The sequence below is a fragment of the Glycine soja genome, chromosome 8 (genome assembly GCF_004193775.1).
Source record: "Glycine soja cultivar W05 chromosome 8, ASM419377v2, whole genome shotgun sequence".
NCBI classification, from domain to species: Eukaryota; Viridiplantae; Streptophyta; class Magnoliopsida; order Fabales; family Fabaceae; genus Glycine; species Glycine soja.
This window is the reverse complement of record NC_041009.1, coordinates 45530575-45544474: the sequence shown is the minus strand read 5'-3', so window position 1 is coordinate 45544474 and position 13900 is coordinate 45530575. Positions and strand designations below refer to the sequence as shown.

Below are 13900 nucleotides of genomic sequence, written 5' to 3'. Positions count from 1 at the left end.
AGAAGTTGTAGCAGTTCCATCAATCCATGTCCGAATAGCCATTTGCAATATTCAAAGATATAAGTATAGTCTTTTAATTTGTGGCTAGTGCTACTATATTAAGATATATTAACCCATCAGAAGGTAGTTAATTTTGAAAATACTCTAAACTTAAATAGTGTAGTTAAAGTGTATTTATAAGTAGGTTTATATTGGTGTTAAAATTGGATCAGTCATGCAAATGGGTGAAGGTACTTATTAAAGATTTACTTGTTTAATTGTGATTGAATCCGTAATAAATAGATTATATAATTTTATTTTTTAAAATAACATATTAGATAATGTTAAATAAAAAACAATATAATATTTATAATTTCATAACATTAAAAAGAAAACTTTTCTTATAAATAATGAAAAAATTAAAACCTTCACTAATAAAAGTGACTATCCATAACTCATAAGATATAATATCTAAATTTTAATAGAGATCAAATTAAACATGTTATAATATTTGTTAACAATTATAATAAATAATTAATTAAATATAATTGATATAACTATCAATTATCAAGTAAAGGATTCCAATGCATCATTTAGTAAGGGAAAAAATTGTGTCCAATCAATTCATTAAATATAGGGTTTTCCCATGATATAAAAAAAATTATTTTTAATTTGTAAGACTTATGCGAATCTTATTTAATAGTAATAACTTACGAAGGATGTGTTGCTGGTATTATTTTTTATTTGATAGGATATGACAGGATTTTAATCTCTGAACAAGAAATTCTTCTAACTAGAGTACAACGGGTGCCATGGACAAGAATTATTCCCAAGATAATCCGAATAATAAAAGGGGAGGCATTATTGGAGATGAGTTTAGTAGACATGTATTTTTTATCGTAAAACTTTTTATACTGCTAATAAACTAGAAATTGTTTTTATATGACTTTTAATTAAAATAAATATTATAAAATTTAGCAAATTTGTCATATACAATCACTTACAATTTATTCCATAAAGGAAATAAAAAAATTTCACATTATCAATGTTATTCGTTGCATTTAGGGAAGGAAAAAGAACACAAGAAAAATTGAAAAACAAACATGAGAAATTGTGTTTCAAGTTCAAGATAAATGAATAAGATTAGTATGGTATAATATGATTGATGCATAATCATGATCTTTAATTATAATTATACTCTTAAATAAATTTTTTATATATAAAAAAATTGATATTTGACTCTCGACTATGCAAATAAGGGGGAAAGTGCTCAAGAAGGGTGCTAAAAAACAAACGTGGAAAATGTTTCAAGATAATGCCCACAAGGAAAAGAATACTAATAATGAAGGTGCTATAGAGACATATGGAGGCACTTGTGGAGAAAATGAATTAATTGAAAGAGTTACCTTATTGTTTGCCATTACCGAGCCTTAATTATTGTTCATGGGATATAAAAACTGATTAGTGAATATCCATGCAAAAGCAAAACCCATTAAAATGCAGGATATAACCTTTCAAAACAATAGCATAAATGAAAAAAAGAAATTGTTATGGTATGTTTTATAACACAAACTTGGAAATAACTCGTTGATATTAGCTACTTAACTACCGAGGCTAGGGTGCTAGTCTTTGTTGTTTGTTCCACATGATGAGCCGGGTTAAGAATGGAAAAGACAAAAAAAAAAAAAAAAACGTTGGTCCATTTTTTTATATTTAATATTTTTTTGACAGTATATTTAATATTTTATTAATATGATTTTCACCCTTTATCTAATTTTAATATTGGTGTTTTAAATATGGATAATATAAGAATAAAAAATTATAACTCATTTAATTTTGTTTACTTCCTAAACAATGAAATGAGAAATTTACTTTGTTCCATCATAAAATATGTAAACAATGAAATTGTTATTTTTTCATTTTTGCTCAACTCTATTAAGTTTCGTTGAATTTATTGTTTCAAAAATTGAACCGATTGATTGGTCAGATCGACAACATATTTGGTAAATGTTCTGGTAACTTCAAAAAATTGTCTCTTTCTAAAATTGGTGTCAGTCATATTAGTCTAAATCAGTGAAAAATGGTCCAAATTATCAATTTAAACCAACATTTTTCAAAAAATTTATATTTTAATTTTAAAATATTTTTAAGATAAGTAAAAACATATTAAAATTTATATTTAAATTTATCTTAAAAATATTTTAGATTAAATTAAAAAAACTCATAAAGTACCAATTTATTATGTAAGAAACTAAAATAACAATTTATCAAAATTCACGTACAAAGACTTAAAAAAAACACACATTTCAAATTTAAGGACTAAAGAGAAATACTGAAATTGCTACTTGTTACGATAAGTTAGGAATGGATTATGGACTTTTTTTATATATATACTATTACCTATTTATCATCCTATTATTCACTCTTTTGCAAAACAAAATAAATATTTCGTAGCGAAACTCATAATCCACCAACAAGAAATATAATCAAAACCCAGCCCAAAAGAGAGCTCTCAGAAAAAACCACTTACCTTCCGGGGATTTTCTTCCTACCCCTAGCATTTTTTCCAATACACCCACAATTAGAGAGAAAAAATAAAAAATAGGGAAGTGACTTACGAATTGGTAATTCATAAGTCTTATATGGATCCGTTGGTTAATAAAAAAATTAGTTTATATATAATAATATCAATTATTTTTTAATATAATTAATTTATTAGCTCAGTTAATTAAAGTGTAATAATGATAACATAAAAATTACATGTTTGATATTACTTTTTGAGTTGAAATCTTCTTAGTCAAGCCAGTTTTTTTTTAGGTTAGACCAAAGCTTTTCTTTTTCCTACAAGTTAGTGGGCTAATCGCAGTTGGATTAAGAGTTGGTCACTTCTTGAGTAAAAATAAATACTTATTTAAAAAAAAACACTTGAAACGAAAATTTAGCAAAAGTAGAATAAAGAATAAAAGTAAATAATAAATAAGTAGAACTATAAAAGTAGGCAAGAATGAAATTTAATAATATAAAAAAATTAAAAATGTTTTAGTTTTCTTTAGCTTAATTGAAAGTAGTTTCGTTCTCTAGTTAGACAACCTAACCTTAATGATTTATTTTCTGTTTAATTATATGATCTTGATTTATTGGAATACAGTAAAGTGATGTACAATTTTTAATCTCTGTTGATTTATAGGCATCCAGTTTTTGCATTGTATAAAATTAATCTCAGTTATTTTGCGTTCCAATTCACCAAATAGTTTAATTTCCATGCACTGTATAATTTTTGTACAATTTCATTCAATTAAAAATTACCATAAATATAATTTTTAAATTAATTATTACAAAAAAAAATAAATGAAGGTCTTCGATTAGATAACCGAGTAATATTATGTTCTCCTATACTTTTTAAAAATATTTTATAAAAAGCTAATAAATACACTTGATATATTTTGGAAACATACAACATATTCAGCACTTTCTTTTATCTTATAAATAAGAGGATTGGTCGGAAGATTTTATAAGAGAATTTAGAACGTATAAGTTTGCGTATATTTTAGTTAATTAAAGTTTTCTAGTTAAATCCTTCATTTGTTTCTTAACATGCATTTTATAAATATAAAAAAAAAAACTAATTGTTGACGGCATGGTGTGAAAAGGCTTCAACATAGCAGAACATAAGTATCCGTTGAGATTAATACTAAACTAAAAATAAGAAATGTTACCGTTGGAACCTTAAATGTAACGGTTGAGTATCAAAATGGTATATAACGTTCCAAATCTCTCTCTCTCTCTCTCAACAACTTCAGTTACATCTCTCTCTTTCTCTCTCTACACGTTTCATTTTCTCTACGCTTTCTGCAACAACCATTCACATTTTTCATTCTCAGTTCAATCCTTTGCACCTTTGCAAACATCAAACATCAACAACAACAATGGGTGAAACAAAAGACACCCACATAGTAGAAATCCCAGTAGACCAAGAGCATAATCATCACAAGAACGTGTTGTGTTCCATGACAAGCAACATGATTGAGGCCATAGAGGACCACCCTCTAACCGAAATCTCCGAGAGCCCCGGGCACCTCTTGCTCCTGAAGCTATGGCAAAGAGAGGAAGAGCTCTTCTCCAAACGCATTGCTCACAAGGAGACAAGAATGGATACCATCAAAGCTGAACTCTTTCAACTCTCCTCATTCTTCTTCATCTTCCATGCCTTCTTCCTAACCCTCCTTTTCACGTCTTGGGCCAAAGCCCAACAACAAGCCCACCATAGTGTTTGTCACAAGTGGTGGCTTCCCTCCATGGTGTCCCTTTGCACCTCCTTTGTGTTTGTGGTTCTTGTGCAGGTGAAGTTTTTATTTTTATTTTTTTATATCGGCAACTTTTAGGTGTTAGTATTTTTAGTTTTTGCTAGCAAGAGGATTCGAACCTGCGAATTCTCTCCCCTTTACTTCTTCCTTCACCACTAGACCAACTTTATATATCTCCCTTTGCAGGTGAAGGTGCATAGGTATTGGAAGGTGTGGGGGCACTTGCAAAGAGAGAGGAATGATGGGAGGGCTGTGACAAGGTGCATTCAGGAGTTGAGGATGAAAGGGGCAAGCTTTGATCTTTCTAAGGAGCCTAATAGTAGTAGTAGTGGGAAGAGGATGAAGAGCTCAAGTGTTGAGATCAAGTGGAGGCCACTCACTTGGTGTTCAAAGAACTCGCTCACCATTTCCCTTGTTTTCTTTTCAGGTTTGGTGTTTCCTGCTTCCAAGCTTGTCCTCTGTGGCCTGTGATCCTTGGATCTGGCTCTCCTTGGAGCATGGGCTTTGGTGGATCTTGCTGAGGGACTTGTTGTGGTAAAGTTTCTTTTTCTCCCTCACATCAAATCTTGTTATGCTGTTTGTGTTCATTGGTTCTGTTATTGAATAAACTATTTTATAAAATCCTATTTTAGAAGGGTATAGTTAAATTTTGGTCAAAAGATGATTTTGTGTCTTCTATAAATTGGTAACTCTTATTTTGACCCTTGTATACTTGGTGAATTTAGTCATTCTTTGTTGAACTTTAAATACTAGGTTGAGGGATCAAATTCATCAATTATAATAAAAAAAAGATCATAGCTTTTAAAGTAACTATCTTCAAAATACTTGGGATTAAAATTGCTTTTTAACTATTTTGATTGGAAGTTAACTATCTTAGAAGTCATATGAAGAGATGATTTTTGATTGGTTTATTGTTTTTATGGTTTGTGTCTCTTGCACTTGTTTAGCCTCTGCTGGGGAATGAAGCAGATTTGGTCCGATAGATTAGGCAAACCCTTTTGAATCATGATGTTAATAAAAGAGGCCTCAGATTTCAATGCAAAGTTCAAATTTTGCAAGGAGGGGGCTGGAGCATATGTCATATATACACAGGACCACCTATGGGAGACAGGATGCACATTTATTTAGTTGATTTTTTCATTGATACAAGGATTCATCAAGTCCAGACATTCTCGCAAGGATAAACACTTATTTAGTTGATTTTTTCATTGATACGAGAAGATTTTTTCCCTTGATTGTGTTGCTGATTTGGTTAGTTGATGAGGGGTCTCAAAGTACGACATATTGTTACTTGGAGATCCTTCAAGAGCGTAGTTCTTTCTATTCTGAAAGCAACACCTCTTGTGTGCTCCAGATATCTACAATGTTTGGGAACTCTTTCTGCACTACTATTTGTTGGAATATATTGTGAAATAAAATATGCAATTCACTTTTTGGAACTTTCATGGCAAAAAAAAAAAATTTGAAGTATCTGAAAAGCAATTTTGACTCATTACCATTTGTTGGAAGAAAGATGCAATTCATTTTTGGAGCCTATATTGCAAAAAAAGTAAGTATTTAATAAGCGCCAGAATAACAATTTCCTGCAATAGTAATCTAGCCAGTGTTAATATAAGGGAGCAAATACTTCCATTTTCATTTCAAACAACTAAAAATATAAAATTTTAATTTCTTTTTAAAAGGTGAGAAATTAAAATTTTCTTATTGATAAAAGAACCTTTCAAAACGTTAGTGTATTTCTTTTATAACCTTCATCCTGAAAGTTTCCGAAATTTCATTCTTGAACTCACGACTCTTCCTTCACGCTAATGATCCTCTTCTCTCAAGAAACACTGTCTGAGTTCACGGAGCGTCAATCGAGTGCGAGCGTAGGAAAACAAGTAGAATTGCACCCACCAGTCAAGAGAGCGACCGTCGCTGTCTATCACGCGATAGAGGTGCTTGTCGGCGTAGAAGGCCTAGGTGAATCATGTCTTGCGTTGTTGACTGAATGTTGTGATCAAGTATGGTGGTATGTCTCGTCATGTCTGGATTCCCTTGCGCCTCCTCATGCAACATCAATATTCTTCTCTTTGAAAGCACACTAAACATATCTTCTCCTCTCTTTACATTTATTTTCTTTCACCCTCACAATTTTAATTTTTTCTATCCAAACATAAAATTTTGAAAATAAAAGAATTTCAATTGAAGTATTTGAAATTCTTAGAATTTAAAATTTCTCAATTTTAAATTCTCTCATCCAAATGCACTCTTATGTTATTCTCTCATTTTCCACAAAATTATACTTTCATTCCACAATCATGCTCCTTATCCCAAAACAGCTTTCACTCAACAACCATGCTCCTTATCCCAAAACAGCTTTCACTCAACAACCATGCTCCTTTCTACCTGAGTAACATAGAAGAATAAAATATGGCCAATCAAGCGTTTGTGATCCAGCCGATCTAACAAAAAGTGTTGGTGATCCACGGAAAAATAAAAACGATTTGGAGATCCATACAGAAAGTGAAACTCGACATTAGCGCGAACATTTCAAACTCAGCATTCCAAAATACCATTTGTGCTGTTGTCCTTTAATGTCATCAATTACCAAACCATTCTGATGGGAGAGCGGTGTAAAAAGCAAAAGAACTATTATGTCTAAATACATAACAATTTGGTCACAACTTGTGTCACAACTTGTATAGGGCAATATGCTGTTGAACGATATCATTTATCCATACAATTACTAAAAAGAATGGAAAAAAAAAATATCCCTTTTACTTACTATTCATGTCCGTGAATGCTGCCCCTTGTTCTACACATAATAATCAAATTTATTCAGATTACAAATCAACCTCCATTAGGCTCTCTCAGTCTTCCCATTTGTTTGCATTCTCAAACCAGTAAAAACAGTGCCCCTACCATATATACTAAGCATTTTTAAAACCAAAAATGCGAAAAACACCTGCAACCAAAAAGCACAGTAGTTAACTGCGGCATATTGTGATTCTTTGTGTTTCCATTAACACTACACATGTACCCAAAAAAATTATACCTTCATCAGCCTGATGCTTGTTTTTGTCATCACCAGCATATGCAAGTAAATTGTATTTAGGATTCCACTCAACACTGTTCATAGCAGCCCTACAAGGAATTTGATGCACTGTTCTTCCAGTATGAACATTTGACTGTTTCATAAAGTAGTAGCAAACAAGATGCAAATTAAATTTCAATCATTTGATAGATGGATAAGCCCAAGTTTTGCAAAAGATGAGTTAGAAAACAAAAATAAAAAAATGTCATGTGTAACTTACAATATCAATGAACAAGTCTTCACTTGCAGAAGCAATAAAATCTCCAGAATAATTGAAGCCAATTGTCCGGACAGGCCATCTGAGAAGCATAACATGCCACATTTGTCACAAGAAACACGATCATTATAACCTGAAAAACAAAAGCTGAATACACAAACATGAAGCTGAGGAAAACTCACTCCAGCTTTGTGAAGGTACGCACGCAGAGCATCTCTGATATATCCCACAGACTTACAAGGGAATCAGCACTTCCAACAGCAAAATATCTGCGGCAATAACATGACATTATCTATTTATGTACTTATAGATACTTTTCTATGAAAATTAAAGATATTCTATTGAAGGAAATGAAGATAGACAATTAAAATTTTAGAATCAGATATGGTTGTGCATTTGTATACTACCTTGCTAATTGAAGTGCAATTAATGAGACCAGAAAGAACAAATGTACCTTCCTACTGGATCAATTGCGATGCAATAACAACCAGCTGTATGGGCCATGAGAGTGTCAAGAGGTCGAAGAGATGGGTAAGAGAGAACTTCCACAGTCCCTGAGAAGGTGAGCATGTAATAAAAATATAAGAAAGTTTTCTACTTTATCAGAGTCCAAGTTGAGATTCATATTTTAGAAAGTACGAGTCAAAGAATGATCTTACCATTTCCTGTTGTTAGAAAGAACATCTCACCCGTCATGTTCCAAGAAATCTCATTTACCTAGGAAAGCACAGGAATTATTGAGTTCATTGGAATTAATTTGTTTTGATGTAGTGAAACACATCTCCCATTGTGGTAAACAGCAAGGATGCTCACTTTTTTAAGTTTTGAAAATGTGTAATCATAGATGGACATGTATGAACCCCCAAAAGAAAAAGGCATAAGTTTAGTGCAGTTGAGCAAAACAATGAACTCCAGAACAGTATAATAATGAAAGATGTTGAAGGAGTCAAATTTCAGGTGAGATGAATGCAAAAAGAGAAGAAAACAAAAGCTAGGAACCAGAAAACACAGATAGTTCAGAAAGTGACGGTGTGTGTTGGGAAGCAGAAGCACTATGATGCTCGTACAGCTAGTAATACATAATATTCTCTATATAGGGTGAATCCTTGAAACTTACATTGGAGTGGATGTAGTGAAAAAACAACATTCTATCGATTTTTAAAAGACATATCAGGTTTCAAGGCATGGAAATTGTAAGTCACTCTTACTCAACAAATATAGTAGTAAAAAACCAAAAAATATGAATAAACTTAAATGAAAAATAAGAGTACAAGGATATATTTATATACAACATATACTAATGCGTCAACGGGCTCAATACAACAAGAATACACTAACATAAGTACAATACATGTATTTTACCAATTAAACTGGTAACAGATAATGAAAGACAAGTTGATCATAATTTTCAAGGTTCAATATCATCTCTTATCCTCGAAAATAGGCTTTAATAAACTGACAGAAACAGACCAGACAGCAAGAATGAAGTATAAACTAGATAATACCTCATAATTGAACTTGCGCCTATGAATTGGTTTGAACTTCCGAACATCCAGTATTGTTAATTCATCATCCTATGAAATACAAAACAACAGGATATGGTTTTAACATGCTTAAAAATAGCAAGAGAATCATAGACATAGTCTATTTATTAACTACAAACCCAATGATTCTAGAACAAGAACAATTCAAACATAACAGTATATAGTCGATTTTGACATATCCAGTCACCACATCAGCCCTTCAGAGCTTAAAGCAAATGAAAGGGGTTGTATCACATACCCTGTTACCAACAGCTACATGAGTCCCATCAGGTTTGTAAGTGATGTTAATATTCTCCCCACTAAGTTCTGCCTGTTGAGAGCATTTTCCACCTGCAGAAACCAAACATGAGCAACTTTTTTCAAAACCCCTTCCTGGCCCTCAAAAGAAAAAATAATAAATATTCTCTGTTAACATAATTTTAGATTTCCTTTAAGCTAACTCAATTAGCATTTTTTCTAACTATTCATCGACGAAAGCTTTTATCTTGCCAGTAGAAATATTTTCAAGTAAATAAACCAATTATTTGTGCATTCCAATTGCATATATGGTAGGTTTGCACGGGATTAAGAGAATATAACCATACAATGGATTACAGGTCTCCCAAATTATAAAAAGCCAATAATAAATCTCCACCCTTCTGATATGACAAATCAAAATAAATTGAGCAACTAAATGATCACTTACTTCGAGCATCCCACAAACGAACAGTCTTGTCACCCGATGCAGTTGCAATCAAATCAGCATGTTTGGGGTCCCAGCATAGCTGATCCACACTATCAGTGTGACCTTTCAATTCAATATCTTTGACCTTGCCCTACAATAAACACCCCACCCAATCACACAAAACAGAAAAATAAAATTTCTAACCACAAAATAATGAGAAAGATAAAATTGCTTACAATGACACAAAAGAAGCAGCAAAAACTAAAAGAGAATTGCAGAAAGGGTACCATACTTAACCTTCTCGATTGTACCCCCACCCCCCATATCACAACATAATGTTTCATTTCTAGCAAGAAGCCAGTGGAAAAATTCACAGTTGATCTACAACTTTGATAAGAATTTCCTTCCAGATTATACATAATTTGCAATGCACTTATTGATTTGAATTTGGTCCAACAAGTCCTAATTCTTAGACACATATTCTCTGATAGTACAGTCATTTTGGATCATGGAAATGTAATCAAAGGGCAGTGATTCTTAGATAACCCTCATCCATTATTTTATCCCAACTGACCCCTTGTCCTTCCCCTGCTCAAGATACCCCTCTAAATAAGTTCTACTCTTCCTTATGGCAACATCTTCTAAGGATTAATCCTTGGTTATATGACATTCCGATTTCCAACAAATAAAAAAATCACATGATGTCATGTTATCTCATCCACCAAAAGTAATAGAAAGACATTGCTTGAATTCATTAAAAGTTCCCACAGTAATTTCAAAGTGGAGATTATCAAACAAGATATTGATACTAAGGCCACTCAATTTTTTTCACAAACAGCAAACCTACCACATTTCTTTGTAAACATTAATTTATGCTTTCTCCATTCAAATGATGAAATCTTTATGTGGCTAATATGCCCTTTTATTCCATTAGCTCTGAAGCCATATTCAGGTACAACAACCCAAAAGACTGGCCTAGACCTAAGGCTAATATAAAAGCCCTTTGTCTCCTCTAATCCATGAAATAAAACAACATAATTTGCTGTCTCATTCTCCTGATAGCTATTTATGAGAAAATATATCAATACAAAATTTAGCCACACACAGAGAAAAAAGGGCTCAATTAAGAGTAATCTTACATGCCCATGTGGCTCAATATGCCATATTCGCGCAGTTTGGTCCACGGAACCAGAAGCAAGTTTTGTGCCAATGCAATTCCAAGCCACAGAGTGCACCTATTGGAGAAAAAAACAAAAATACCCATTTCAGAATTCTAACAGAAAAACTGAGAAAGGGCTTATCTTTCACACAAACCGAAGCATTGAAGCACGAAAGTTTTGAGCTTTGAACGCGTTTACCATGAACGAGAAAGGGGGAGAGAGAAGGGGCAAAAGGGTACCTTCTTCTTGTGACCCGAATACTCTCTGCTATGGAGATTCTTAAATGGGATTTGTTCCTCCATGGTGGAAGCAACGAATCTGAGAGGCTTGACTATAAAGATTTCCAGTAACTGTGATTGCTGTGAGCAGTATCTGATGACAGTGGAAACGCACAAGTAGGAACAGGAGGAGGAAGAGTTAGCGTTGTATTGTGTGTTCTTACCTGAAAATTTGTAGCGCAATCCTGTGATTATTAATATTATTTTAGGTTTCATTTATGAGAATTTTATTATTTTAATTAAATTATTTCCTTTTATAAAATAATTTTAACTTTTGTAATTTTTTTTTACGATAGAGGAGTAATTTGATTTTTATTATAAGTAAATTTTATGTGTAATTTCAGGGTTTTTTTTCATTTTAAGTGTTATTTGTAATTTTTTTATTTTGGTTAGAAAAAAAATATTAAAGTTTTATCACTTAAAAACTTCTTTGAATTTAATATACAAATAAGTTATATGAGCATATAATATTTTAAATTCACTTAAATGATTAAACTTTTCTCTCAAAATTCCTTATCCAAATACCGTTAAAAACAAAAATTTTGAGTTATATATATATATATATATATATATATATATATATATATATATTAAATTGATCACTTTACTAAATGATTTATGAGGGACATTATCCCAAAAGTCCACATAAATATAGAATAAAGTTTATATAAAAATATAAATCAAAGTTTACAACTAGAATCTATAATAACTCATCTATTTAGGTTCATGATTCACTAAGAGTCCACAAAAACAAAGAGATCAAAAGTCAAACATAAATATAAGGAGAATTTGATAAACTCCGAAAGGAAGAATAAATAGAGTGCTTTGATAGTCATAAAGTTTGGCATTATTTAGGAATTGGGATTATAAGTTTTTATAAACATTCTTTCATCTCAATCTATTGAGACATCTTTTACTAGGGACAAAATCGTAACGACCCATCGAGCACCTAAACAAACAATACCTTAGATATATGAGACATTAATGATGTTTGCAAACTTGAGGTCAGAACATTGGTGCTAGAAAGAGGATCTAGGCCATTCTTATCCTTTAGCTTCGACCATAAAGCTTATTTCAATAGACTCAAAGCTCTATATCACTTAGGAGTCAAGACCACATGTCATTTATAAACACTCTCCTCTCAACCTACTGAGACTCATTTTACCAAAGATAAAATTGTGACGGTCCACCAAACACCTAAATAGATAATATCTCAAATACAAAAGATGTTAACGATCCTTACTGACTTGAGATCAAAACATATAAATGATGCAAACTCTCAAGTTTTCGAATATGTTACTAGATTAAGTCACTAGTTTTTTATATGACTTCATTTATATTCTCACTTTTATTGTATTTTATTTGAGTTGTAACCCTTTATATCTTTTAATACACTTTGCTGTCAAGTATCTTTGGCTAGATGTACTTATCTTTATTATCATGAATGGCGTTGGCATGAGTTCCCAACATATAAGTTTTCATATCTTTATATTTGTGAATCTTCTTAAAACTCTTAATCTCTAGGATGATCTGTTTGGACCAATAACTCATAAGTATTCTCTAAATAATATCCATTAATAGATTATTTTAAGGTTATACTTAGTGACTTTCATTACTTATAGTAATTGAATACTTCAAAGAGCTAAAAATTTGGTTTTCTGTGTGAGTAGTAATTGATTGCCATTTTGAAAAACTGTATTAGATAATTAATTATAAGTCAGTGATAAATTACTTCGAGACAATTAATCAATTACGTAAAAAAAAACAATTGATTACTCTATAACAGAGGCCCATTTGGAAGCTCATTCATTTCTAATAAAAAAAAGTCTCTGTGTTCAAAAATATTATTGAAAAACTGGTGTTACATTGGAGAAAACTGCACTCAAATCCTCTCTTTGATTTCTTGAAGATTGCTTCAAGGTTGCACACTAGAGTTTGCATGTTATTGGTACTTGATGTTGTTTGAGCAAAATAGATTTCAAGCAGTTTAGGGTAAGCATCCCTAAAGAAGAGTTGCGTAATTGGGTGCGGTATCCCAATAATGTTAAGTGAAGTGTCTTGATTGTATAATTAAGTTGTAGTGAAAATTTTCTCTCAGAATTGATTGAGAATTAGATATAACTTTTAGTGGGAAAGAATGAACTAATATAAAAATTAATTGTGCAAATTTATACATCATAATTTCTTTAAATTTTGTTTTATATATTGTTATTAATTCAGTTGAGTTGTTTCTTAAATATATTGAATTGTACCCACCAAGAGAATCATTGAAAAAAAAACATGAGAGACAATCCTATATGTACAAGTGTGGCCTCTCTATAAATGTGACCAACTAGAAACCTTATAGAGTTTGTTAATTCTATATAAATTTATCACCTATTTTAAGAGTCCAAGGAACTAGATCAATATAAAAAACCACCTGAACAACCAACAAAGATTCACATTCAAGCGAAACACAATGTTAGTCCTTGCTTTATGGGGTCCAATTGACGAGAGACCTCTTCACCGAAAAAAAAAGCCAAAGAGGCAAGAAAATGAGCTGCTAGATTACCATTTACCAGTTCTCTTTGTGAAAACCATCTTGCTGGTAGATGCAAATGTTAGTAATGAATCACAGTCATAAAAAAATTCCATGAGTGTAACTTCTTCCCTGAACATTTTGAATCACCATTCACTCA

General features: G+C 31.7%; 2 protein-coding genes across 2 annotated transcripts; one reads left to right on the top strand and one right to left on the bottom strand.

Annotated features, from left to right (window-relative positions):
- Nucleotides 1-3760: 3760 nt before the first annotated feature.
- Nucleotides 3761-5722, top strand: LOC114423591. The gene is made up of 3 exons (XM_028390409.1): nucleotides 3761-4319; nucleotides 4470-4817; nucleotides 5231-5722. The coding sequence occupies exons 1-2, from the start codon at nucleotides 3906-3908 to the stop codon at nucleotides 4752-4754; spliced, it is 699 nt and encodes a 232-aa protein (XP_028246210.1). The 5' UTR covers nucleotides 3761-3905; the 3' UTR covers nucleotides 4755-4817; nucleotides 5231-5722.
- A 1177-nt stretch (nucleotides 5723-6899) lies between these two features.
- LOC114423590 (THO complex subunit 3) lies at nucleotides 6900-11394 on the bottom strand. Its single transcript, XM_028390407.1, has 11 exons — nucleotides 11184-11394; nucleotides 10924-11019; nucleotides 9806-9935; nucleotides 9359-9450; nucleotides 9082-9150; nucleotides 8236-8293; nucleotides 8031-8130; nucleotides 7759-7845; nucleotides 7580-7658; nucleotides 7321-7453; nucleotides 6900-7230 (listed from the first exon to the last, which is right to left on the bottom strand). The coding sequence occupies exons 1-11, from the start codon at nucleotides 11244-11246 to the stop codon at nucleotides 7196-7198; spliced, it is 942 nt and encodes a 313-aa protein (XP_028246208.1). The 5' UTR covers nucleotides 11247-11394; the 3' UTR covers nucleotides 6900-7195.
- Nucleotides 11395-13900: the final 2506 nt, after the last annotated feature.